We start from the raw sequence: 23,832 nt of genomic DNA, 5'->3' as shown, positions 1-23,832 counted from the left end.
AATGAGAACATCCAAAACACTAATCTCTTTCAAGCTACAGCATAGTTTGAAACACCCTTCACCATGCTGCTTCCATTCATAAGCACTTCAGGAATGAAGTATTACTCATCAGGATCAAATTCATAGCCACAGCCTTCAGAGCCTTTGAGGGAGAAAATTAATACCTATGACAAAAAAGTCTGTCTGCTCGTCCTGTTAACAAGGTGTCATGGCTTGGTGGACTGTGGAGCTCACTCTTTTTCCTGAATGGTGTTTTGTTTTCTGTCATCCTCTCACAGTGACTCACATCTGTCAGGTGATCCAGACAAACATACTCAATCTTCATTTCATATCATAAGCCTTGATTACCTATCAAGATCATTCTGCCTTTTCTCCCAACCATATCTAGTGGGTGGCAGAGGAAAGAAGGATCATCTCCAGAATTTCTAGGCTGTGACCAGCCTGAAGGAATGGGATACAGTGGACTAACAGTAAAGCCCCTCTCGTGACACACACAATCTTGAAAATTTTGATCAGCTGCATGCAGGCCACTTACAACTTGCTTTTGTCAGAGATGACTACCAAGTGGAAGGAATACTCATATCTGCATTGCAATCCAATTTATTGCATCCAATGCTTTCACCCAGGGCAACAGCCTCCTACATACACAAGGCAGGGACATCTACTCTATACCAAGAAAGTATAAGAAACTGGTTAAAATAATTTCTGACTTCTGCCAAGTTTCTACATAAATAACTACTTGGAAAAGACTGAGGTAACAACAAATTAATTGCAACTACAGCCATCAGAAAGGGATAAGAAGTCTGTTTATGATATCACAAAAGGACTGTGAGCACCACGGGCAATGGAATAAATAGCTATTTTTGTTCCATCCCATTAATGCAGAGCACAGTAGCACATTGTTTTTAACCTGTTGTGTAGAGACCCATGGTAGACAGGAAACAACTTCAAAGAAATCTGTAGGCTGGCAGGAGTACATTTATTAGACAAAAGCTGACATCTTCAGTAGAAAAAAAAATAAAATGAGAGGCACACTAACATTAAAGGAAATAAAATTATTGCCCCCCACAAAAAATGGAGAGAAAAAAAAACTTGGGTTCAAACAGGAGGTGGAAGCATATTTGAACATCCACACACAAACTGATGAAGGATAGTTCCATAGCTAGGATGCCAGACAAAAACTTGAGAGGTATTCACTGCTCTGTTATGGACATACCACAAACTTATTCCAGACCAGGTCTAAACTGAAATTTCATCAGCATGATACTACATTCACAATCAAAACCACAATCCTCCAAATTATTTTGCAAATTCCCGTTTACCCTGAAGTGTTCCACACCATCATTATCAGAATCTGAGTGGAAGACCCTCCTATTCCACTACAGTGTGAGCTCCACACTCATAATAAAGAGTGATAAAGAGAGACAGAGAGAATCCCCAATAGAGAAGAAGATCCCAACTCTCCTTTCAAACACTGATTTTTTGCTGCTGGAAGTCCACAAAGCAGGACCCACCCTGGGGTTCCCAACGGCAGCATTAGCACCTCTTAGCCAGGAGATAAACCTACCCAAGATGAATCTGGATCCTTACAGAAAAGTCAAAAAATAATGTAGGATTCCCCAGATTTTCTCTCTGTGCAAGGGCTGTGTAGAGTCAAAATTACATGTTGTATAGGCATGTAAATTCTCACTCCATTTCATTCCCATTCACTTGCCAAAACCAGTTGTGCCTATCCTGTGAGCCAACAGCAGAGCAGAAAAGAGCAGGGTAGGGCCTGTTTGCACTAAGGAATCTATTCCATGATGGCTTTGGTGGCATGTATTCAAAATACCTCATAGAGTCTATGAGAGAAATCGACTGTGTGCCACTAACATTAGTTTGCTATTGAAAAAAAAAAAAAAAAAAAAAAGGAAAATAAAATCAATATTTGTCTCCAAGCTTCTGAGAAGAGAATCTATTCTGCAGCATAGATGGGGGAAACCCTTTCACAATGTGAGCTTTTTTCCTGGAGAGGTTCCAGGGCCCTTTCCTGGCTGGCAGAGTGCCTAACCAGCTTAGCTTAGGAAAATACTGGGAAATACAGATTCCTGCAGCTAGCAACCTGTCCTTTTACCCTACAGTTTTTGTCCTGTGTTGGATAAAACTGTTCAAATATAGTGCCAATGTCATACAGTGTCTCATCTCTCTGCACTTCAGACAAGTAAATAGCTATGTGTGCATTTTTGCCATAATTGTATACTGTCTCTGCTCTTCCAGCACACCTACCGAAGAATCGCATTGCAGTGATATCTCTAGATTATAATTTAAGGGATAAAACAGAAAGCAAGGAACCTGAATATAGCAATGATAAAACATAAAGCAAGGACTATTTCATTGAGAAGGGAACTGTCTCAAGAAGGGGTAACTGTATAATCCAGCTCAATGCCAAAAAGGGTTGTTGGAATAATTATCATCTACAAGGCCCAAAAGTGATACAAAAACACCAATCAGGGAAGTTCAGACAAAAATTTGTTTATAACCCATGACCCAAGGGCTTCTATGCTGAGTGACTGTAGCACTATTTCAAATGACCAAAGATAGTAAATGTGAACAGCTTAGGAAATGAGTAACCATTTCCTATTGCTGGCATTTACCTATTGGATGCTGACAGTGTTTTAGGGATACAATTGCTCCCCCCAGATGAAGATGCAACAGAATGATTAATATGTGCAGCATGCCAATGTGGCTGGGAACAAATTAAAAAGCTGTGGGAGTATCTTAACAACTCTGATGTAATGTGCTCTGCTTTGGTTTGGCTGGGGGGTACAGGATGTTTGATTTTTTGTTTTTCTTTTCCAAGAATTCCCTCTGTCTTTATTTAATGAGCAGCTGGCTGTGCAGCTCCAAAAGCATTTAATAGCCATCCCATGCTGAAAGACAGAAATGGCTGTTAGCAGCAGTGCCTGGCAATGAGTCGTCAGCATTTGGTACTATGAAGATAGTGGTTTGTGTGCAAACCCCTTCAGAGTAAAATGGGGGTGTTTGTCCCTTCAAAGGGGCAGCCTCTGTGCTTGTCACACACACACCATTGCACAGGGAGAGGCACAAACCTGACAAGTGAAAAAAACCACTGAGCTGATTCCTTTGGAAAACACTAAGTTGGCCTTCCTTTCTTCTCCTTAGCCCCTCCTCATAAACAGTACAGCACGTGTTGGACTAGCACTCAGGCTGCCCTAAGTACTTCCTTTCTTCTGGGCACAATGGTAATTTTACACTTGTATTAAAGCAAATCTTCTGTGCTAGCCTGCTGTATGTTGCTTACATCTAGAAACAGACCTGAAACGACTCAAGAGATTCGGACAACTGTTTCCTTCACAGACTTGCATCTTACACTATCTCCACATCTGAAATGTACCCAGTAAGATCAGGAATTGAAGGAGAAAAGGGAAGATAAGGAAATACTTCAAGAAGACCAAAGAGAAGAATTTGCCTTATGTAACAACTTTCTCTGGGAATATTCCTCCCTCTGTCTCCTCCTCACCACCCCCATTAGTATTTATTTCTATAAAAATCCATTAGATACTGCGACTACATCTTGGCTCCTATTTGCTGCAATGAAAAGAGAAAAGGTTGTATATTTGTACCATGGAGTGTAAATGGTGCTGTCTGCCAGATCCCTCAGAGAGCTGCCAGATATTTCTCCTGCATGCAGAGCAGACATCTAATCTGAACTATGGCCAGGCTGACACAGGAGAAAGAGGCAAGCACTGTGATGCCTCACCTAGCTCACAACATCCTCTAATATCAAAGACACCTGCTCTTAGAATAAGCTGTTTCCCTAGACTGCCCCTTCTAAGGAGCTTCTAGATGCCCAGATATCTTTTGTAGAAAAACAAAGCCTTATTTGGCCTTATGAGGTGGGCCATTGTCAGCTTTCTCAAAAGCAGATTGCAACTCATTTCTGGAAGTGAAGAAGCACACTCCAAGCACACCGCTCTTTTGATTACTATCTAAAATAAGAGCACATGCTCTTAATAGGACACTATACACAACTCATATTCCATACTGACCCAGAAATTCTTCTCAGAGAACCAGAAACCTAAAAAAGGCATCACCCTCTTTCCAGAGTGATCCACAGTGCAGAACAAGGGCAAAACCCTATTCAGTTGGCCTCAGCTTTGATACAGACATGACTTGCATAAATGATTTAGGGTATTGTACAGCACACGTGGATTTCAGTTCCCTTGAGTTGCTTTTCTGCAAGTCCACTCATGCAAGCTAAGGAATACAAATGGTCATAAAGCCATAAATTAAGCTAATTATCCAGCGAAACAAGGGAAAATAAAGATCTCTATTCTTATATATCAGGGAAGTAATCTGGACACTCTTGCAATGAAAGTCATGCAGGTGATGAATGGATAGATCCGAGACCATTCAGTTCCCACTCTATATATCTGCCTTCTCCTGAGTTAGATGGATGCATGCAAGAGGTAAACAGATTCATCAAACAAATAAGATCAGCAGCCCAGCCTGATATATTTCATCTTATGTGAAAGTTCCATTTGCTCTGTGAAGTATGAGTTCAGTAGCATTTATGTAATTCATTATACTGTGCTTCCCTTTAACACCACAATAATCTTATTTAGCCTCTCTTACTGGAAGAGGCCACAAAGGGATAAAATCCCCAAAATAATATAAAAATGGGCATCATGGCCAAAGGACTGCTTGCATGACAGGGAGATCTCAGGAGTGGTTAGTGTCACCAGATGGGAGTTCATAAACCAATCCCTTTTTGCATGCTTCCTATCAGATCTAGATGAGAAGTAGCTCGTAATCTCTTTGGAGCCAAAACTCCTTCCCTGACTCTTATTTACAAAGTGTCTTTGTGAAATATGATGGAATCCCCGTTCATGGCTGAGGCTCATAGCTGGTATCACAAATGAATTATGGACAGCAGGACAAGGGAAACACCAGCATACTGCAAGCAGGAGAGAGAGAACTACCTCCTTCCACAAGAGAACATCAAGAAGACTTCACAAGCAAACAGGACATATTTGCTCATGCACCACATAGGCAAGCATACATACAGCCTGTATGTGTACAACAAAGCCTTAGAGAACAGCAGCAGTGTTTTAACCCTCTGCTTTCCATTAGGTGGCCAGCTAGCCACAAGCAAACACGCCCAACTGCGTACAAAGCCAACAATGTCTCCTTTCACATACGCTGTTTCAGTAATCAAGTCTAGAAACAAGCCCAGTATTATACCAAAGGTTCAGCACTGCAGATTGGTCCTTGGCAAAACTCCTTATAGGAACAATTTTCTCCTAATCATACTCTTCCAGAACATGGTGACTTACACAAGTGTGCTGCTGAATCCCTAGAAACGCCTTTGCTTTCTGTGGCAATTATTAGTCTGCTCAGAGGAAAGCCTTCTTCAGTAAGTAAACTACAGGAGATGCAAATGTTTTAACTCTCAGCTTACTTTATCCTCCAAAGTGCATTTGTACACGGTGAACAACGAGAGTAAGCACACAGCTTGGTTTGATGCCCTGCAGCAGCAATGTCCAGGTAACCACGTGTGAAAACAGTGCTGGACAGAGGAAAAACTAGCCAGCAATGTCCCTTTTTTCTTCACTCTTTGTAAAAAAAGACCACCAACTGTGACATGAGCTTCATTTCTAGTTTGTATAATTGTATAGCCATGGTTTCTACCTCACTTAAACATTAATACCATGGCATGCATACCGTGTTTGCAAATACCTTCCTTGCTTTCCCTTCCAACTCAGTCCTAGCAAGTCACATACTCCTCATCTGTTTGATCAGATGGCACTACAGAACGGATGTGAGCAAGACCAGCCTGGTGCTGAATTGCTGTGCTGGTGCCAGTCCTAAAGAAAAACACTCATGAGAGAAAGAATGCCAGCTAGGTTCAGCAGAGAGACGGGATGGAGAATAGCATGATTCACATCACAAGTGAGCCTTTGGAAGATGGTTGAAGTAAACAGGAATTAGTCTTGAGTTTTAAAGCCTTAAGAATAGCCAAGATTTTGGAAGCATTCAGATGCTGTGTTTCTTTGGCATGTGGAACTGCTTGGCATTGTGGCAGTCCAATCTTCATTCAAGTGCAGTCAAAATTAAGATTTTGGACATCACAAACCCACAAATTAGGGGTGGGAGAACCCAAATGTCCAGCAGAGAGGGCTGCAGAGAGCACTTACTGATCATTCCTCACTCAACTCTCAGAACCCTGTCCTTTCAAGAGTAGATGAAAACATTTTCACTTTTAGCTTCTAGACAGACGTAAAAAAACCAGAAGAATAGCCCCTCCAATAACATTTATTTCTTCAATCCTTCCTCCAACAAGTCAGAATAGAAGTCTTTAGGGCCAAGTGATAGCAAAGCTGTAAAAGAAGAACTCAAACCTGACACCCACTGTTGCAGAAAAAAATAAATTCAATCTTTCCATCAGAGTTTTCTTGATTCCACCTAAATAAAACTGGTGAGATTCCCATGCTGGAACCTCACACTTTTATTTCTGTAGAAGTAGGAAGAGTGAGGAAATCAAAAGAGAACTTAGCTTTCCACCACTAGATAATATACCTGCAAGCTACCAGCAAGGGTTGTTAATACAGAAGGTCACATTTGCTCAGGAAAACTGAATGGAAGAAAGAGCCACAGACACCCAGTAAAGAAGCAGAGGTCAAGCTCAGAGAATCCCCAGAGCTAAATTCATGTGAATGTGTTAGAAAGACGTGTCATATATGCTTGTGCTGCTCCAGTCTGGCCGTTCTTATGTTTGTGTGTTCTCTGCTGTGAATAAGAATAAAAACATGTAAAGGAAACCTTGGAAATAGAAGGAGGGGAGGTGTTTCAAAGATGAGCTTTCACCTGTCTGAAAGGCTGGGCAAGCCTTATGAACCTGTGGAAGAAAATCTGCCTCACCCTTTGATAGTCAGAATACAATTGAAGCAAAGGTTTTGAGATTACGCCGTAATTGCCCAATTAGCTCTTGCGTGCAAAAGGGATTCTCTTCTATTTATTCATATCCAGCAGGGCAGGAATCCAAAGCTTTCTGCCCACTGTGGATTTGCTCTTCCAATTCATTAGGATTAATTTCTTCACCACCCACACAATTCACTGAATCTCTTCCTCCCCTCCTGCCCCACTGCCACCTGTCAAAGTTATAAAGATGATTGGTGCTCCTTAAAAGCAGCACAGAACATCTTTATCCAGCTATTTACTGGCAGATGCTTCCTCCCCCCCTGCTCCTTTGCTAGACTACTTCTTTCCAAAAGCCTGCAGTCTGTCAAGCTGCCCCCAGAGCACATATGTGCATGCAGTGTTTAACCACATCACCTCCTGTAACCCATGTTCTTATCCCCCCAAAATCCTAGGTAGCATTTTATTTTGTCAAGTACCAAGTTAAACAAGAATATTTTCAAATCTATTTGCCATCAAATTAAATGACAACCTATGTAAACAGGTCAGCATAAAGACTTCAGGCTTGTCTAGAGCAATTGTTTTTATTTCTAAAGCAGAGGATAAATTTTGGCGGATTAACATGAATGTAATCCTGTTGTCAAGTCATTGGGCAGAACTGCAACTGTTTCTCGTTTACCTCCTCCTATCTCTGTCCAAAGCTTATACAGACTCGTGGGGGAAAAGGGGGGCATTAATTGTTCATTCTCTGGCTCATTTACCCCCGTTTACTAAGGGACACCTTTTCAGAAAGCCTCTTGAATTGTATTACCAGAGATGCTCTGTAAATTAATCTGTTTGGAAAAAACCATCTCTGATCCTGTTGGTGTCACAGTACGACATGAAATCCTAGGAGTTTTCTTTCAAATGGGAAATCATGATAACAGAGGGCCTGCACTTTCATTTTGAAAAGACTGAATGCTGGAAGAGTGCTTCTGACCCACAGTTCCCTTCAGTGCTGGAAGCTACTGAACTCCATCAAAGGACAGCACAGGTAAACTGGAAAGCCTCAATAAAACACTTTGCTTTGAAATATCTATCACAGTCCTTAAAAAGAAATCAGACCATTTTCAGCAGTCACAGCTGGAGAAGAGTAAGAACAGTCTCACAGTCCTAACTCCACACCAAAACCCAAGGGACTGCACAACAAGTTACCTAATCATAGAGTCATAGAGTATCTCAAACTGGAGGGCATCCAGCAGGATCATTAAGTCCAACTCCTTGCTTCTCCCAGGACTATCTAAAACCAAACTATATCTAAAAATGTCCAGACACTCCTTGAACCATGTGAGGCTGGTGCTGTGACCACTTCTCTGAGGAGCCTGTTCCTCTGGCCGATCACCCTCTCCATGAAAACCTTTTTTCCTACTGTCCAGTCTGAACTTCTCCTGACCCAGCTTCATTCCATTCCTCATGTTCTATCATCAGACAAGTCAGCCTCTGCAAGCCAGTGCCTCAGCTGCAGATTGGGAACAACAGCCTATTCCCTCTCCAGGGAAATAATGGCAAGTACACTAGAGAAGACTGAGAAAGGATGATGCCCTGGAGTGGAAGAGGCCAAGCAGATCCCTTGGGTGTCCTGTTCCAGTCCCTGCAACAGCAACACAGCATGGAGATACATTTGCTTTAAATTGTTGAGTATCATCAGCAAGGTCCAGAGCACAGAAGTGCTCAGGGGAAGCTAATGTGTCCTGTCACGAAGCACAGCACGCAGCCCCCTCATGCTGCATTGTTTTCTTACCCACTTCTGCATCTTCCATCCCTGGAACAACATCCACCACGCTGCAGTTTGCGTGCTTGCAATTCACACACCATCATCTTCAGTTGCCTGGGCTTTCCTGGCAGAACTAAATGAATAGCAAATTGAGCTCTGTCTTTCCCTCCCCCTTACTTCACTCTCCCCTTGCTTTTGTACATGCTGAAGTAAAAAGCTTCCTCTGACTCAGATTTCAGCTGTCACAGATTTCAGCAGTTTTCTCCAAGGAAGTCTGGATACTAATGACAGAAATAGCAGCTGTCTCTAAATACTTCATCTGCTGTCTGTGGTCAAAGGGCAGTAAAGGCTAAGGCCAGGAGCAGGTGTGGTGGGTGACTGCTTCAGAAAATCCCCACCCTCACCAGGCAGGCTCTGGTCAGAAGGGATTGGGACCACCACCCCCTGATTGACAGGAAGGCCAGGGACAGTTGCCAGGGCAAACAGGAGGGATGGAGCAAGAGGGAATGTGCTCACCCACACACAGGTCAGGCAGCCAGCAGGATCTAGGGCTGCTGCCCCTCAGCCCACTGCCCAGAAACCCTGCTGCTGCCTCCCATTCCTATGGGAATCATGTCCACCCAGAGCATGACAGAAAGCAGGCAGAGTTCTGAACACCCAAACATCCCATAAATAGGGCATCTTACAGGTGAGATGACTTAAGGCAAAGAGATTGAAGTGGCTTGCTAGAAATGCAATTGAGATGGGAACTAGGACTAAAGTTTGGGTATTTCTCTTTCTCAACATCCAGTGCTTTACTCAAAATGAAGGTTTGGCTGTTCTCGGCCAGAGTCCAAGGACATGCTTTGTTGGCAGCATGACACAATCTGTTTAGAGCTTTTTGATCCCCACATGTTCAAAGCGCTTGTACTTTGCACAAAACATTGTGGTGTCATTGAACACAATGTTATCTTTGAACTGAAAAGGAGGGAAAAAATCTCCATCTATTATTACATGTAAATAAGAGTTGGCCTTCTACATAGTATCTTAAAAAAAGAATGAAGGAAGAGTGAATTTGACCTTTGATGTGCTAATTATTGATAGTCTACCATCAATTTACTCAGACAAAAAAGCATCCCATCAGATCCACTATAATTTGTTTCACTCTGCATGAAGACATGCTGGGGTAGAAGGAAGGGCAGAGGGGAACACAGAGGTACATGAGGAGCTAATCATATCCTAGGGATCCTAAAGAGCACAATTTAAGTCACGTGTATCATCCTGTCCTAATGGGTTCACTTACCTGCAATACCCAAGGCTTCCCACGGTAGGATTTTAAATGGTAGCAGGAAAGTGTAATATTGCCTCAACCAGAAATAAAATGTTGGTGCCATTCCATTTACACTAGAATTGTCCCAGACAGAAGGAATTTGGTGTCAGGTTCTCATGTGTGAATATTCCCAATAGTAAGAAGTGCCTTGAGACAAGTTCAGTGATTTTCTTCTTCCACGCCTACTCTTTGGTCTGTCTCTCTTCTCAGTCTCTCTTTTAGAATAGCACAGAAGCTAAATCAGAGCACAGGTAAGCCCTAGAGCTCCATATAACTCAAGTGTCTTTCTGATTCTAAGCAATGGCAAGCAGCAGCATACCACAGAGAGGCACAACAGCCAGCCAACAGTCACAGAAAATTAGTTGTGCCACCCAGGATTTAATAGCCCAGCAGGTATATTTTAGGGAGCTAAATACTTGTTTAGGAGGCATGTTCCTAGTAGGTAGGAGTTCATAATGGGCAATATATCTCTAACTGCAGTAGCATTACAGTTCTCATCATATGCAGTGGTACAGCACCAGTTCTGTTGTCAGACCCATGAAAAAAGCTTAACTTTCTCTTGTGTTTTCCCAGGCTGCACATTTATTGTCCTTGCTAGTACCAGGTCATCTGGTGTGGGCTCAGATAACTCAGATAACTATCACTTCTGGGTGCTTAAGTTCTTTGACAGAACAACAGCTTTACAATAATGAGTGGCAGAACAGTAAAACTTTCTGACTCGACTGATAAAACATTTCTCCGTGCTTCATGGGCAGCTCAGATGCTTGACACGAGGGATATTGTGATGATTAATAATTAACTGGCTGGAGAGACTGGGAGCTCAAGGACAGATGCTTCCCATCTGCAGTCTCCTGGAGCTGAGGCTGCACTTTTCAGGAGAGAGGGAGGGGAGCTGGTAGGGTGAAAAGGTGACAAGGTTGGTGTGCCCCTGGAAGTCAGCAGCCTTTTCAAGATATTTTGCTTGTATCTCCCATCACAGAAGAAGGTAATATCCTGCACTTCTCCAGGTGCCTTTCACTCTCCCAGGCACTGAGGGACCAGGGCAGCAATGATCTCTGCCAGTTCCTGGTGTCAGCTCACCTAAATGAGATGCATCGTTAGAAGCTGCATTCATGTATTTAATAGGCTTGAACATCAGCTTTAATGAGACACCTCTGAAATCTCAGGAGAGGTAACAGACAGTTAGAAATACGCTTCAAAGTCCTCTGGGTATGAGAAGTAAAATCCAAGTGTAGAGGTACCAAGTACAGGATTTTTAAGTATCTGATGTGTTAGAGACTATTAAATTGTTCTTTACACTAGCTTTAAAATTTCATCTGCATAAATTTCTTTGATCCACGAATGCCTTTAACTGCATTAAAATTAGTCAGAACAGCAGCTGCAATAGGCACCGAACTGCAAATCTCAGAGTAATTACACATTACAAAGGGAATCCTTGAAGCATTTCAATAACATGCCATATTACAAACAGCACTTGAAAAGCCACAGATGGATGTGTGAGCCTCCTAGCAGGGATGGATTTAGATGGTAGGATGTCACTTTTACTCTAGCTTGCTTCCTGCTTCCTTGCCTTTCTCTCAAGGGAGATTCAAAGAGCATTTAAAAAGTTCTGGTTGATCCTGTGTGGTGAAAAACTGAAAAAGAGATGTGTAAGGAGTGTCTTTCTCCCCGTGCCTGCTCTCTTTTACCTCCCAATTCAGCTGTCTGGTGACATGTTCCTTCCTGTTAGCTCTGCCTGAACAAAAGGAACAGCAGAGTACATGCTCAGCAGTCAGGGGGATGTATAACCAATCTAATTAACACGGTGCTGTGATGAACTCCTGCCTGTCCTCCCTTGCCCCTCAAGGGTATCCTACCTGTTTGCCAAGGCCTCTGGCTACCATGATGCAGAGCATCTCCTGCCAACAGCACTCTGCCCAGGGGAGGAGACAGAATTTGACCCAGACAGTAAAAACAACTGAAATTTTTGTGGATCCATAAGGTTTGCATTTTTTTTTCATCCTTCCAGAGGCTTTCGCTCAGCAGAAGTCACAGCTCTTGTTTATATTATGAGACATGTAAGGGGGAAAAAAAAGGATTTATAGTATTTCCTTCCTTCTGGTCCCAAGAACACCTGAGCTTGAACTGGACCCATTTAATTTGCCCCTTTTCTTCTTGGCTTACACTGTAATTCATCCATTCTGTTTCAATTCAATACAACCTATTCCTCAATGCCCTGTCCCCCAGTATTCTTTCAGTAGCCAGCAAGGCACAGTGCTCCAGCAGTAGAAAATAGGTCTATTCCACATCCCAAAGAACTGCCAAAGAGAAGATAGCCAGCTGTCTTGTATAACGAGCAACCATAAAAATTAGAGTGAATAAAAGTACAGCAAATGGCACTGCAATCAAGAACAATGAATGTTAGAGCTGGAGACAGATGGTGGGTGGATTTCAGCTTGGGACATGCATTTTTAGCTCTGGCCTCCACAGATTTGGAAATCTTCAGCACTGCCTTCCCCTCTTTCCACAATCTCCATCACAGGGTTGTTCCAAAGCTATAATAGCCCTTGAATTCTTAGTGCTGGGACAGATTCAGGAAAAAAAGCTCCACAAGTAACTGAATCTGCAGGCTAGGTAGATAGGTAAGGAAGAAAGAGCAGAAAAGATCCTCTCAGCACAACAAAGCCTGACATCTGTCTAAAAATGCCCTGATTGAAAACAAACCAGTAGGAGGAGGGAAGAGCAAGGTTGACCTCTTAATTCCCAGGAGGAACAAGTGCTTTCTGCTTGTTCCTAAGAGCCAGGAGCCCAGACACTTGTCCAGAGGGGTACAAACCAACTTTCTAACAACCTCAGCCTGCCAGAAGGAATTTGACTCTCCACCTACCTCGGAGAGAAGCAGCCTGGTCACCCTATCATAGTGTATCTGGAGTCCAGCTTTCTCATTCCTTTGTAGTGAAGCAGTTTTAGAAATGTATAAAGTAGAGAATAGGTTACTTTAATATAAAATACATGGGCCATAGAACAAGTGTGAGTAGCACTATAGCTTGGCTCCAGCCTGGACAACTTCCTGGAACAGCCAGGACTCACTGGAAATATTCACTCTTCTGCTAAGTGAGCATTTCAAACAATACAGAAGTATTTTCACACAGGAGACCCAGAACAAGCAAATTCAGTTTCCTAGTGTCTGCTTCTCTGGCAGACCTGTGTGAAGGGACAATTGTATTTGAGTCCCCAAGGAATTTTAACCTGGTCTCTGTCACCTCAGATGCATCAGCACACTAAATGGAAGAAGCCAAATACAGAATTAGTACTGTTACTGCCCCAGCACATAAGCAGCACTCATGACAGAACATCTGGGTATGTCATGCCATCACAAGTGCCCTAAAATAGTCAAGACATCTCTTCAAGTTGATAGCTATGAAAGAGAATCAATACCTCAACCTTTTCTGAGAGAAATCCAGAGGTCAGCCAAATATCCTAAAATGTCCTTTTATATCAATGTTTGCTAGTAGAGCCTTTGGTTTTCCAAATAAGACATTTGCTAGGAGAGCACCCAAACCCTACCTGAAAATACCACAACCTAGGCCTCTTCTTATGCAGCTAGAGCAGACAGCTGAGGCTCTTGCCCGAGGTGCTGCTCAAGAGTAGAGGTTAATGACAGAGGTAATCACTCTCTTTCTATCAGTTCTCACATTCACCAGGCTAGTCCGGAGCTGGGGGAAATGACAAATACAGGGCTATTATAAAATCATCAGCTCTAAGTAATCCCAAACAGAACAAGACACACAGATGAGCCAAGAACAGATGTCTAGGAGAATGTTGTGTACCTAAGGAAAGTTAACCTATGGCAAAGCCTGTAATTCACTCTGGAAGGTTACATTGGGCTCCTCATACACTCTAAACCCTGAGGCAGCAATCAGCATCTAGGAAGCTTGTTTTCTTGTATCAGGATTCATTAAGTCACTTACTAGCAGTTATTGAAGAGAATAGCAAAGGGGTTGATAGTTCCTTGGTTTAAGTATGACCATATGGAAGGTTCAGCAAACCAACAGAGCTTGCACTGTGCCAGGTCCTCCCTTTGCCAGAGATGTGGATCTATCAGGAGTCACATGTATTGACACACACTAAGTGAACACACACAGTGAAGGCACTAAACAGGCTGAAATGCTTTCAGCATTTCTAGCATCAGACACTTGCTTCTGTAGATCAGCATTCCTACCTATCAGAGATCATCTATTTCTCCCAGATTCTCTTCATCCCTTATCATTGCTTTTCCAGAGACCTTAAGATTAATTGTTTAAAAATTAAGTTACCAATTAAAATGATTTTCCAGTCTTAGGATGCAGCCTCATATTTTTCTCTGAGATGAGAAGTCTCACAGATTCACATGCTGATAGATAAAGCTCTGAAGTGAGGAGATACCTGCTTTCTCTGCTCTGTATCTCTCACACTCAAAAACACCCAGTGTTTACCTAGAATTGTAGCAATTTTTTTTTTCTTTCCTAACAGTCTGAGTCTACTTTTTAGAGAAAGATTCATTAGACTTGTGAATTTTGTTTTTTTGCTTCCCCAGCAGAAATATAGGGGTTTTTTTGGTATTGATTGGTCTCTTCCTCCCTCCCCAGCTTCAGCTACGTCATTCTGGCATAATGACAGGAACAAGAGGGACTGAAACAAACAGAGAATTAGAATAAGGGCAACTCAGGTCACTAACATAGCTTTCAGCCCTAAGATACCCATTTAAATTCAGTTCATTGCACTAATGCACAACTACATACCTGCCGATCACCACCCTTAGAAATGGATCTGACAGCTGTTCCAACTTAGTAGCTCACTAATGCTCAGCTCTCCCCTACAGAAGCTCCCACTGCATGTATAACTTAGTCCCTGTGGGCTGCCTGAGTAGGAAGCTGATGACCAGCTGAGCCATGACACCAGAGCAGCTCAACCTATCCACTAGGGATGAGGTACAAAAGCCAGAAGGGTCTGCTTTGCTACTGCTAGCATAAATTTTTCTGTAAGGAGAATGACAGTCTCCAGTACTGTCAACACATCAGTTTTCATCAATAGTAAGATGGGTTTGTTTGGTTTGGGGGGGGTGTTATTTGTTTGTTATAGGGAATAGCCAAGTAAAATTAGGAACCTTGACAGCCTAGTGAGCCAGAAGCTAAATCTTGCTGACAGAAGTGTCATGTTCTAAAAGAAGTCTGCCTTTCTGTAAGGGAAAAGCCCAAAAAGCACCAGTGAAAAAAATCACTGGAAACCAACTTCCATATGGTTTCAAGAGGAAACAATCATTTCTCTCAGAGCTGCTCAGAGCCAGGCCAGGGGATTGTGACTTTGCTTGTAGAGGGGCTTAAAGAACAGCTTCCAGTAACAGCAAAAGTAACTCTGGATCTTCCATATCTCTGGGTTAGAGCTGACCTTACTTTGAGCCCCTGGGATTACCTGAAATCCTGCACAGGAGTCTTCTGACTCCACAAGAGTTCAGGTTGCCTTGAAATGAGTGCCTTAGAGACACCAAGTCACACTGTCACCTGCAGGAACCCACTCAAGAGCACTGATGTGGGAACTGTGGGCTAATGACAGTATCTGTGAAGCTTTGCTCCAGAAGCTGAGTTCACACTTCTTTTAACACTGTTTTTAGCTTTCCTAGGTTCTCCTTAGGTTTCTTACACTTGCTGATGTAAAGGAGAGCATCTTGTGGAGCAGTTTTTCTAAGGCAAGCAGGACTAGCAGAAGTGAAAACTCCTGGATGCATCAGTTCAAGTCAGTCCACTGGGCAACAGAGCTTGGTTCAGTGAGCTTGCTGATGGGATAAATGCTGTGTCTGGAGAGAGCAATGCCCTGTGTACAGTCAAGAGACTGCTCTTCAGACATCTCATGCATAAGCATACAGTAGGCAGTGACAGGGCTGCAGTGCTGGAGCAGACCTGCAGTAACATGGACAGGTAGCCGGCTTGTCACCCTGACAACATCCAAACAGACTGTTCTCCTGATGGATAACACATCTCCAAGCTGTTGCTAAGACAACAAAAATTCATTTATTATGCATAAATGGGCACACTTCATTGCTGGACGTATTAACTTGGGCCATGCCGCTTTGTCTTTGTCTTCTTAATTGATTTAAATCAGATGACATGTTTGGATTCCTTCTTCTTGAAGGAAAGGACTCAGCTGCAGCTCAGTGTAATAGTTTTTTTAATCTTTTCTTCCTCCAATTGATTTCCTGTCTCAAAGACACAAGAGAGGAGGGATGTCTAGTTGCATTTCGTCATCTCACAGGCTTGAAGCAGGCACTGACTACAACACAGTGCTCAGCATCACCAAACAGCTTTTCTTGTCCCTCTGTTCCTTCATTCAAGCAGGGCAAGGGAGCATTCCCACTCTACTACCCTGCCTGAGGTCAGCCTGTTGCCACTCAAATGAAATTTATGCAGTCTAGGAGGAAAAGAGAAGAAGAAACAAAGGCTGGTTTTCCTCACCTGCATACACTGCCAGGCTGCTCAGCTTGATTTATTTGAGATCTCTACTGTACTGCCATCAAATTTGCCATAACACCTTTTTAAAAAAAATATATATATTGTTTTTATTTTTTAAAGTCAAGAGTATTTGCACTGGGGATAGTTGTACCCAAGAAAACAGAAGCATTCTGGACACACCTCTCATATCTTGGCCTCAGGACCCTGCTGTTACCCAGTGAGAGAGTAGCTTTTTCTGCTCTCCTCTCTCATTCCCAGCAGGGTCTATTTAGGCTCTGTGATCTTTAACCAAGAGTCTTCCCAGAGAGCTTTTGGGCCCATAACAGAAAGTATCATCATATGACACAAGAGTGATTTTGAACCCTGAACCTATTACGCAGAGTATGCATAGTCAAATAATCTAAACACAGTCCTAACAAACAAACCCAACCAAACCAAACAAAAAAAACCAGCACAGAAGGCCAACTCAAAGCTCCAGGAAGACACATAAAACAAGCACCTGAGGGCTGCCTGATCCCTCACACTACCACCTTTGAGCAGCACTGACTACTCCTAGAAAAAAAGAGCATTTATCCCACTCCTATGGGATATGCTATAGCACTGTGGGGAACCAATTTCCAGACACCAGGCCCCTGTTAGCTCACCACTCTGCTTTGTTGTCCAGTAGCCCGTGCTTGATATGGTTTGAAGACAGAAGAATGAATAAGAATCTGGATAAATGAAGAGTCAGTGGTAAAGTAAAATGCTAAACACAAAATCTCCCCCTTTTCCTTCAGGAATTTTAGGATTTATCTTTGAGTTAACCTCTACAACAAGCCTGTGAAGAAGACTAAAACACCCCAGATTTTCCCTAGCCAGTTCTTATTCACGGAAGAGGGAATTCTTACAAGTTTTGTTACTGGTCACAGAATAAATAAGAATATGGTACACCTACCATGGCCTCCCAAGAATATGGCAAACTTTTGAGTGAACAGTGTGTTTTGGAGAACTGAAATGATTCAAATTTGACTAATAATTTTGGCCAGAGATGACTCACAAATATCTAAAGGAAAATCAAAGCATTTAATTTAATATATATATATATTTATATATTATGAGTTGCCAAGGAGTTGCCAGAATTTAATTAAAATCTCCCAAATGCACTATTTTGCTTTTTGCTCTCTATTTGTTAAACACATTCAATGTGGTCAACATATGAAGGAGAAAAAAAAATAAAAATCCTAGTGACTGTCCATTACCTAATCTTTCAAGACCACAAGTTCTACTATTGACCTAGAGCAACCGCTCAGCTCATCACAGCAAGAAATTTCACAGCTATCAATTTACCTGACAAAAAATTTCCTTTTCTCTCCACTTGGCTTTCTGGAATACGAAATAGAGTCAGGTGATACTGTGCTCCTCCACACACAGCAGCTCACAAACACCTAACAAGCAGCACAGAGATGGGGCCACCACCTGCACCAGGACTTTTCACTCTTCTGACTCAGTGAGCTAAGAGCATCTGAGACTTTCACCTACAGTAAGCACAAACATGTTCACATTTTCCTGAGTAACCAGACTTACTCTTTACTCCAGAGAGATAATGACATGCTCCATGATCTAGTCAATGCTTTAAGACAATGACTTCACAGAATGAAGTGCTCTGCTTGCAATCCTGTTGCTGTTTCTGTAACAGGCTCAAAGGCTCCTTATGTACTGAAGACAGAGGCACAAAGCATCTCTCTCCCTTCAGTCCATCCACAGTGACCTGAACATTAATTCCCTCTCCAGAGGGAATGCCAAATAATGTCAGTGGAATCAATGAAATAACTGCAGGACAAGGCTGAGTAAGAGAGCCCTGCTCTCGTTGAAACAGACCCTACATCACTGCTCGCTGGCTCCCTGCTAACCAGGGCTCTCATTCTCCTCTGCAGCACATCTCAGGGGCTCATTTTCCCCAGAAGAAAGAGTAAGCAAAAATGCCACTAGATCAAAACAACAGTTTTTCATGTTATCAGATTCAAAGACAGGGGAAAGTCATGACAACCTCAGCTGTAATAAAAGAGGGACAACAGTGATATGAGTATCTTTGCCTCTAATATGATAGCATGAATATGCTATGCAATAAGCTGAAAATATGAGAGCCCCCAAACTTGAATCTCTGCCAAGCAAACAATTTTTAGTGGAATATGTTTAGCTTGTTAAAGATTTAAACCCAGGAGATAATTGCAGTTACTCTTCTGCCTGACTGAAGTAGGCAGCATTTATTAATGTACAGTGACTAAATAAACTATTCCAACATAAGCCACAAAGACTTAAAGTGTTGAGGGAACAGGATAATATCCTGACTAAAAAAAGTCAACCCTGTGCCTGTGATCTAAGTGATCTGTTCCATGATAAACAGCTTATTGAGGTAGACTGGAAGAAAGAGAGCTACAAGTTATGAAAGGGAATTTGATTTGTCCCTCTGAAGGCAAAGTGGTAGCTGACTAATCTGTGCAAACTCTGTCACAGATTTTACAGACCTAGTTATTTCTTGCAGGTCTCCAACCGGCAGTTGGCTTAGATTAAGCCCATGCAAGAGCTGAATTCAGACTGGCAAAGAGATTCATCAGTGATCAAACCCATGATCCGTGTTGTTATTCTGTGTTCACACTTACACATTAAATCAGAGTTCAGTATCCTGCATGTCTACTCTTTAAACTGTCCTGATTGAGCAGCAAAGTCCACCTGTCCTGTGTGTTTTGCAAGTGGCCAGCTGTGTACAAGCTCTCTGGCAAGAGATAGGACCCAACCACCCTGTGTGCTGGCGGTGAAGAAAGGTTGTTTTTGATGTCAATATTCAGAACACTTGGAATACCCAGTGATTTTTGCTCCATTATTTTATGCTGAAGAAAACAAGCCTACAAATAGATCTACCTTCTTCAGCAATTTACGCAAAACACCTCATTAAACAGAAGCACTTTTATTCCTAAAGAAGCCTGCTACATATCCAATGGGTAAAAGGATAAATGGCTATAATCTTTGAATACGTAAGACTACACAGAGTGGGTCTTTCATAGCTGCACAAAGCCCATAATTGAACTTCTGCCCTAGGGATAAGTTTTCCTGCAGTGTAAGTGCTTCCAGTTTCCATACGGGGGTCATGTTCTTTGTCAAGAAAGCAGAGCTTTACATCCAGTTAATTGGTGTTCCCAGCTGTCTTTTTTTGTTGTTGTTGTCGTTGGGTTTTTTCCACTGAGGCTAGTTTTCCAACAGTCATTCAAGCAAATGTGCTCATTTCCCAGTTCCCCCGCAATTCCCCACCACAGTGTAACAAAGTGCAGATTTTGCATGGCTACATTCCAGGCTTCATGGTGTTAAAATCATAGCAGCAATGGAAAAGCATGGAGTCTCAATAGTCATAATGTAGAATTTGAGCTACAGGTGACTCAGTGGTAGTCAAAGAGATGCTGTATGAAAATAGAATGGTTTCTGTGTACAGACTGGTTAACCCATGGAGTTAATACTTACACATGAAGATTTCCATGGTTTGCTAAGCAGCAAAAACTACTCAGTCTGAAGAAAAATCATGACCTCAATTCTCTTCACTGTGTCTGGGTGTCCATCTCAGAACACAGTGATCATGAACAGCAAGCTCCTTCTGCCTTAGTTACTTAAGGCTTTGTGTCTGGTGTCAATCAATCAAAGATAAAAAGGTAAAGACCTTTTATCCCCCCAGTATTTGGATCTCTCCAGCTCAGTGGTGAAACATTCACTGATTTGGGATGGATCAACAGTGGCTGAGAGAGGAAAGCTTAGGCCATAGTCTGCTGCAGAACAAACTAAAAAAATTGCAAGGAAGTCAGTGGATATTATAACACAACTCCTTTATTTTCCTCAGAGGATTAATGATGAACTCTTGTGCGTGCATGTGCAATGTGAGTCCCTTGTAATCATGCACAACTTATTCCAGTTACCAAACCTATTGGTTGAAGAATATCTCGGGGGAGTTCACAGTTCAGGCTGCTAAGCAACTGACCAATAAACATTCAAGACCAAAGTCTTAGGAGTGATTTTACACCAACTCACTCAATTTTACCAGTAATAGCTTTGGAAGAGGCAGTACACTGCACTTGTGCTTTTTGGACTGCTCACCAATGCAGATTCAGTCCTACCTAAATAATCCTTACCACTCACTCTTCCCTCAGAAAACAACCCACCTGTTTTAGTTCACGAAAGATCCCTTGATTCTTGTGATAAAAAGACATTTGACTTTTACAGCAACCCACTTCTAATCTCTTTGGTGTCTGTTCTCTGGATTTCCCCAACAGGGAAACCCACACTATTCTGTGGGCTTCCTGGTAAAAGTTGTCACTGCCTGATGAAAAAAAGCAAACATATGCTGTAATCCTAAAGGTCTACAGCTGGATATTCAGAGCTCAGTCAGCACCTTACTGGGCCTTGTAAGGTCGTATTTTCCCCAGAAAGGTTCATTAAATTTGTGGAAGATTTGAAAACTATGTTTTTTTTAATCATTAGTTGGTAATCAAAAAACAAAGGTGAAATACATAATCATCAAAACACTCCTCATGTGAACATGCCTCTTCTAAGCTGCTGTCAGACCAGCAAGCCAATAGGCTGTGCCAAGACATCTTCTCTTTGGGAGCTTGTGCCAAGATTTGGACCTTCTGATTTGCTAGCACACAAAACACCCACTCACATTCCCCCTTGCAAGAAGAGGTCAAGGAAAACCACTTGCTACCCCTGTGAACTTTCAGGAAATACTTCTGAGAGGCACGTGCCCATGCCCCTTTCTGGGCTGAAACTTCACCAGACAATTTCTTACTCTTCTTGCAATTAACCTTCAGAGAGAATTATTAACTACAATCCTATGCATATGAGGAATTGATCCAGATTATTAGAAACTATGTCCTTACTGCAACTTTACAGCTGTTTCTCCTCCTTAGCTGAAATCCTGATCTCCACAGCCTAGTAATGTTTCTTCACTCAAAATTAAAGGACAGCAATCTCTAACACAGACAGAGGTGATCACATTTTCTTCCTTAAGTGGAGCACTGGAAATTAAAAAGTCTCACTCATTGCTGCTCCTGAAAAATCCTGCAGAAAATCTGGCACAATACCTGTAATCTGGCCCAATATCCTAAACATTAAACAAACAAACAAAAAATCAGGGTCAGCATCATCTCTGACAAGAGAAGATGATAGGCTTAGATGAGGAGTTTGGGCCAGGGAAGAGAGGGAGGGGGAGGGAATCAGGTTCTCTGGGGATCTGTGCTTGGCTCCTCTTTGTACAGTGCCTGCCCTCCAAGCATGAACTCCCACCCAGCCCCACTGCCCCCCAGTCAGTAGTGTTTCATACTCACCATGTCATAAACATTCAGAATCACTGGTTCATTTGCCATTGTTGATTGCAGTAGAGGCTGGATTAAAACCTTTCAGTCCCTGCCAGATGTATGTTGATGCCCCCAGGGTATGCTTTTACCCTGAGCCAGATAGAAGAAAATGCCTCATCCTACCGTCACTGAAGGAAGGAGCATGGAGAGCGGAGGAAAGGAGGGAAATCTCACAGTTGTGTGTGTGTGTGTGTAAAGTTGGTTGCAGGGAGGCAGAAAGGCCTGGGTTGGATTTGCTAGTTGTATAGGGCTTATTTTAGCCCTCCACGCCTTGACACATCCAAGGTTTCTTTGTAACTCTGTAGTGCACCTCGGGGTCTGTAGACTCATACACCAATGTAACCAGGCACCGTCCAAGCTCATAAATCCCGATCCACAGAAGACAGATTCTGAGCCCAAATACCAGCCCTCTTCTGGCACCGTGAGCAAGGTGGGTGGCAGTGCGTGCAGGGAGATTTCTCGGCAGAGCTGAGTGCCGCTACCGCAGCTGCAGTACGCAGGAACCCGGGGCACCAAGGCACGGAGCGGGCCCGGAGCGAGAGCCGAGCTCCCCAACTCCCTCCCGCCGGGAGCCCGGAGGCACCCGGGATCTGTCCGAGGTGCTGGGCTTGTTCCTCCCGGAGCCGGGATCTGTCCGTGGTGCTGGGCTTGTTCCTCCCGGAGCCGGGATCTGTCCGTGGTGCTGGGNGGTGCTGGGCTTGTTCCTCCCGGAGCCGGGATCTGTCCGTGGTGCTGGGCTTGTTCCTCCCGGAGCCGGGATCTGTCCGTGGTGCTGGGGTTGCTCCTCCCGGAGCCGGGATCTGTCCGCGGAGCTGAGGCAGGTCCGCCTAGGCACTCGGTTGAGGGTTCTCCGCCCCTGGCAGGACATGATGAAGAGGCTGTGCCAAAGGAATTCCAGCGCGGGGCTCGGCGGTGGGAGGAAGAGGAGGAGGGGGCTGGCTGCCCCCGGGGCAGAGAGGGGATGCCGCAACCCCCATCCTGCCCACGACGTGCAGGCAGACCTGGCGTCGGCGCCGAAGTTAGAAGGCAGCTCTTCGAGGAAGATGACACGGGATTAACCGGACTGGGGCTGGAGGGAGGAAGATGCCGAGCGGGCGCTGCTTCCAGGCAGGGTACGGGGCCAGGGCTAGACACACCAGCTCTCCGTGCTCTGCTCTCCGCAGGGCCAGTCCTTATTTCGCGATCAGCTCGTCCCGAACCGGGCAGCTCCTACTGACTGACAGCCGAGGGAACCTACCCCGTCCTCTGCTGGCTGGATGAATCGCTGCACGGCACACGGTGGGAGGGCGGGGAGGGGACCAAGCGACTGGGCAGGGCGAGTAGTTTCACTTCTGGCAGCAGCCGGGTCTGGAGCTTCTTCCTGCAGCTACTTTACACTCGTGTTAGGACCGTGAAGCTCTGCAATGTCCTGCCAGCAAACACTCCCCTCTGACCTGGATGTGAGAATCAATTATAAAATGCACTGCGGTAAATTCATCTTCCTTTTGCTCCTCCTCTCTCTTTAAAGGGAGAGCAGTCTGTGATGGTGCTGGGAAAGAGTGCAGCTGGGAGAGGGACAAAGGAGTTCCTGCTCCCAGAGATTTGCAGTGATGTGGAAATTAGCACTCCGACCTTAAATGTTTATACACAACAGACTTCTGAAGCAGGAGGGGAAAAAAGCAGGGATGACCTCATCTGATTTGGAGGCGTATCTGAGGCTGAGGCTCCCTGCCAGCTCACAGCCAACCAGATCTGAATGAAAATTGCAGGGAGCCCGTTACATCAGCAAAGCCCAGCATGCCTCAGCCCTGTCTTCTGCCACATGGGAACCATCCCGTCCGGAGAAGGGCTCACCTCCCTTTGTCAGGAGAGGAAGGACATAGAGCTGCAGCCTTATAAAAGACTTGTTAAACAGTGTGCAGGAGAATTTCTAGTTGAGGCAGACAGTAAGAAAAGGAAGCGAGTACATGTCCTGCATAGCTAAGTGCCAGCCCAACAAAGTCAGATACAAAATTTTTCTCCAGACATTGCAAA

At 43.6% G+C, this 23,832-nt stretch overlaps 1 protein-coding gene and 1 long non-coding RNA gene across 2 annotated transcripts in view; both read right to left on the bottom strand.

Moving 5' to 3' along the window:
• Nucleotides 1–22,506, bottom strand: part of LOC107205620 (deubiquitinase DESI2-like) — a 54,214-nt gene extending 31,708 nt beyond the window's left edge. Inside the window, exon 1 of the mRNA XM_015630214.3 lies at nucleotides 21,790–22,506. Coding sequence (XP_015485700.1) covers nucleotides 21,790–21,828 — 39 coding nt within the window. The 5' untranslated portion in view covers nucleotides 21,829–22,506. The remainder of the gene's footprint in view (nucleotides 1–21,789) is intronic.
• Nucleotides 15,871–16,792, bottom strand: LOC117244511. Its single transcript, XR_004497722.1, has 3 exons — nucleotides 16,625–16,792; nucleotides 16,448–16,523; nucleotides 15,871–16,191 (listed from the first exon to the last, which is right to left on the bottom strand). It is a non-coding gene; the product is annotated as an uncharacterized LOC117244511 (long non-coding RNA).
• Nucleotides 22,507–23,832: the final 1,326 nt, after the last annotated feature.

The sequence above is a fragment of the Parus major genome, chromosome 5, assembly GCF_001522545.3.
Source record: "Parus major isolate Abel chromosome 5, Parus_major1.1, whole genome shotgun sequence".
NCBI lineage: Eukaryota > Metazoa > Chordata > Aves > Passeriformes > Paridae > Parus > Parus major.
The sequence above is the reverse complement of the archived record's forward strand: the minus strand, read 5'-3'. Positions and strand labels throughout refer to the sequence as shown.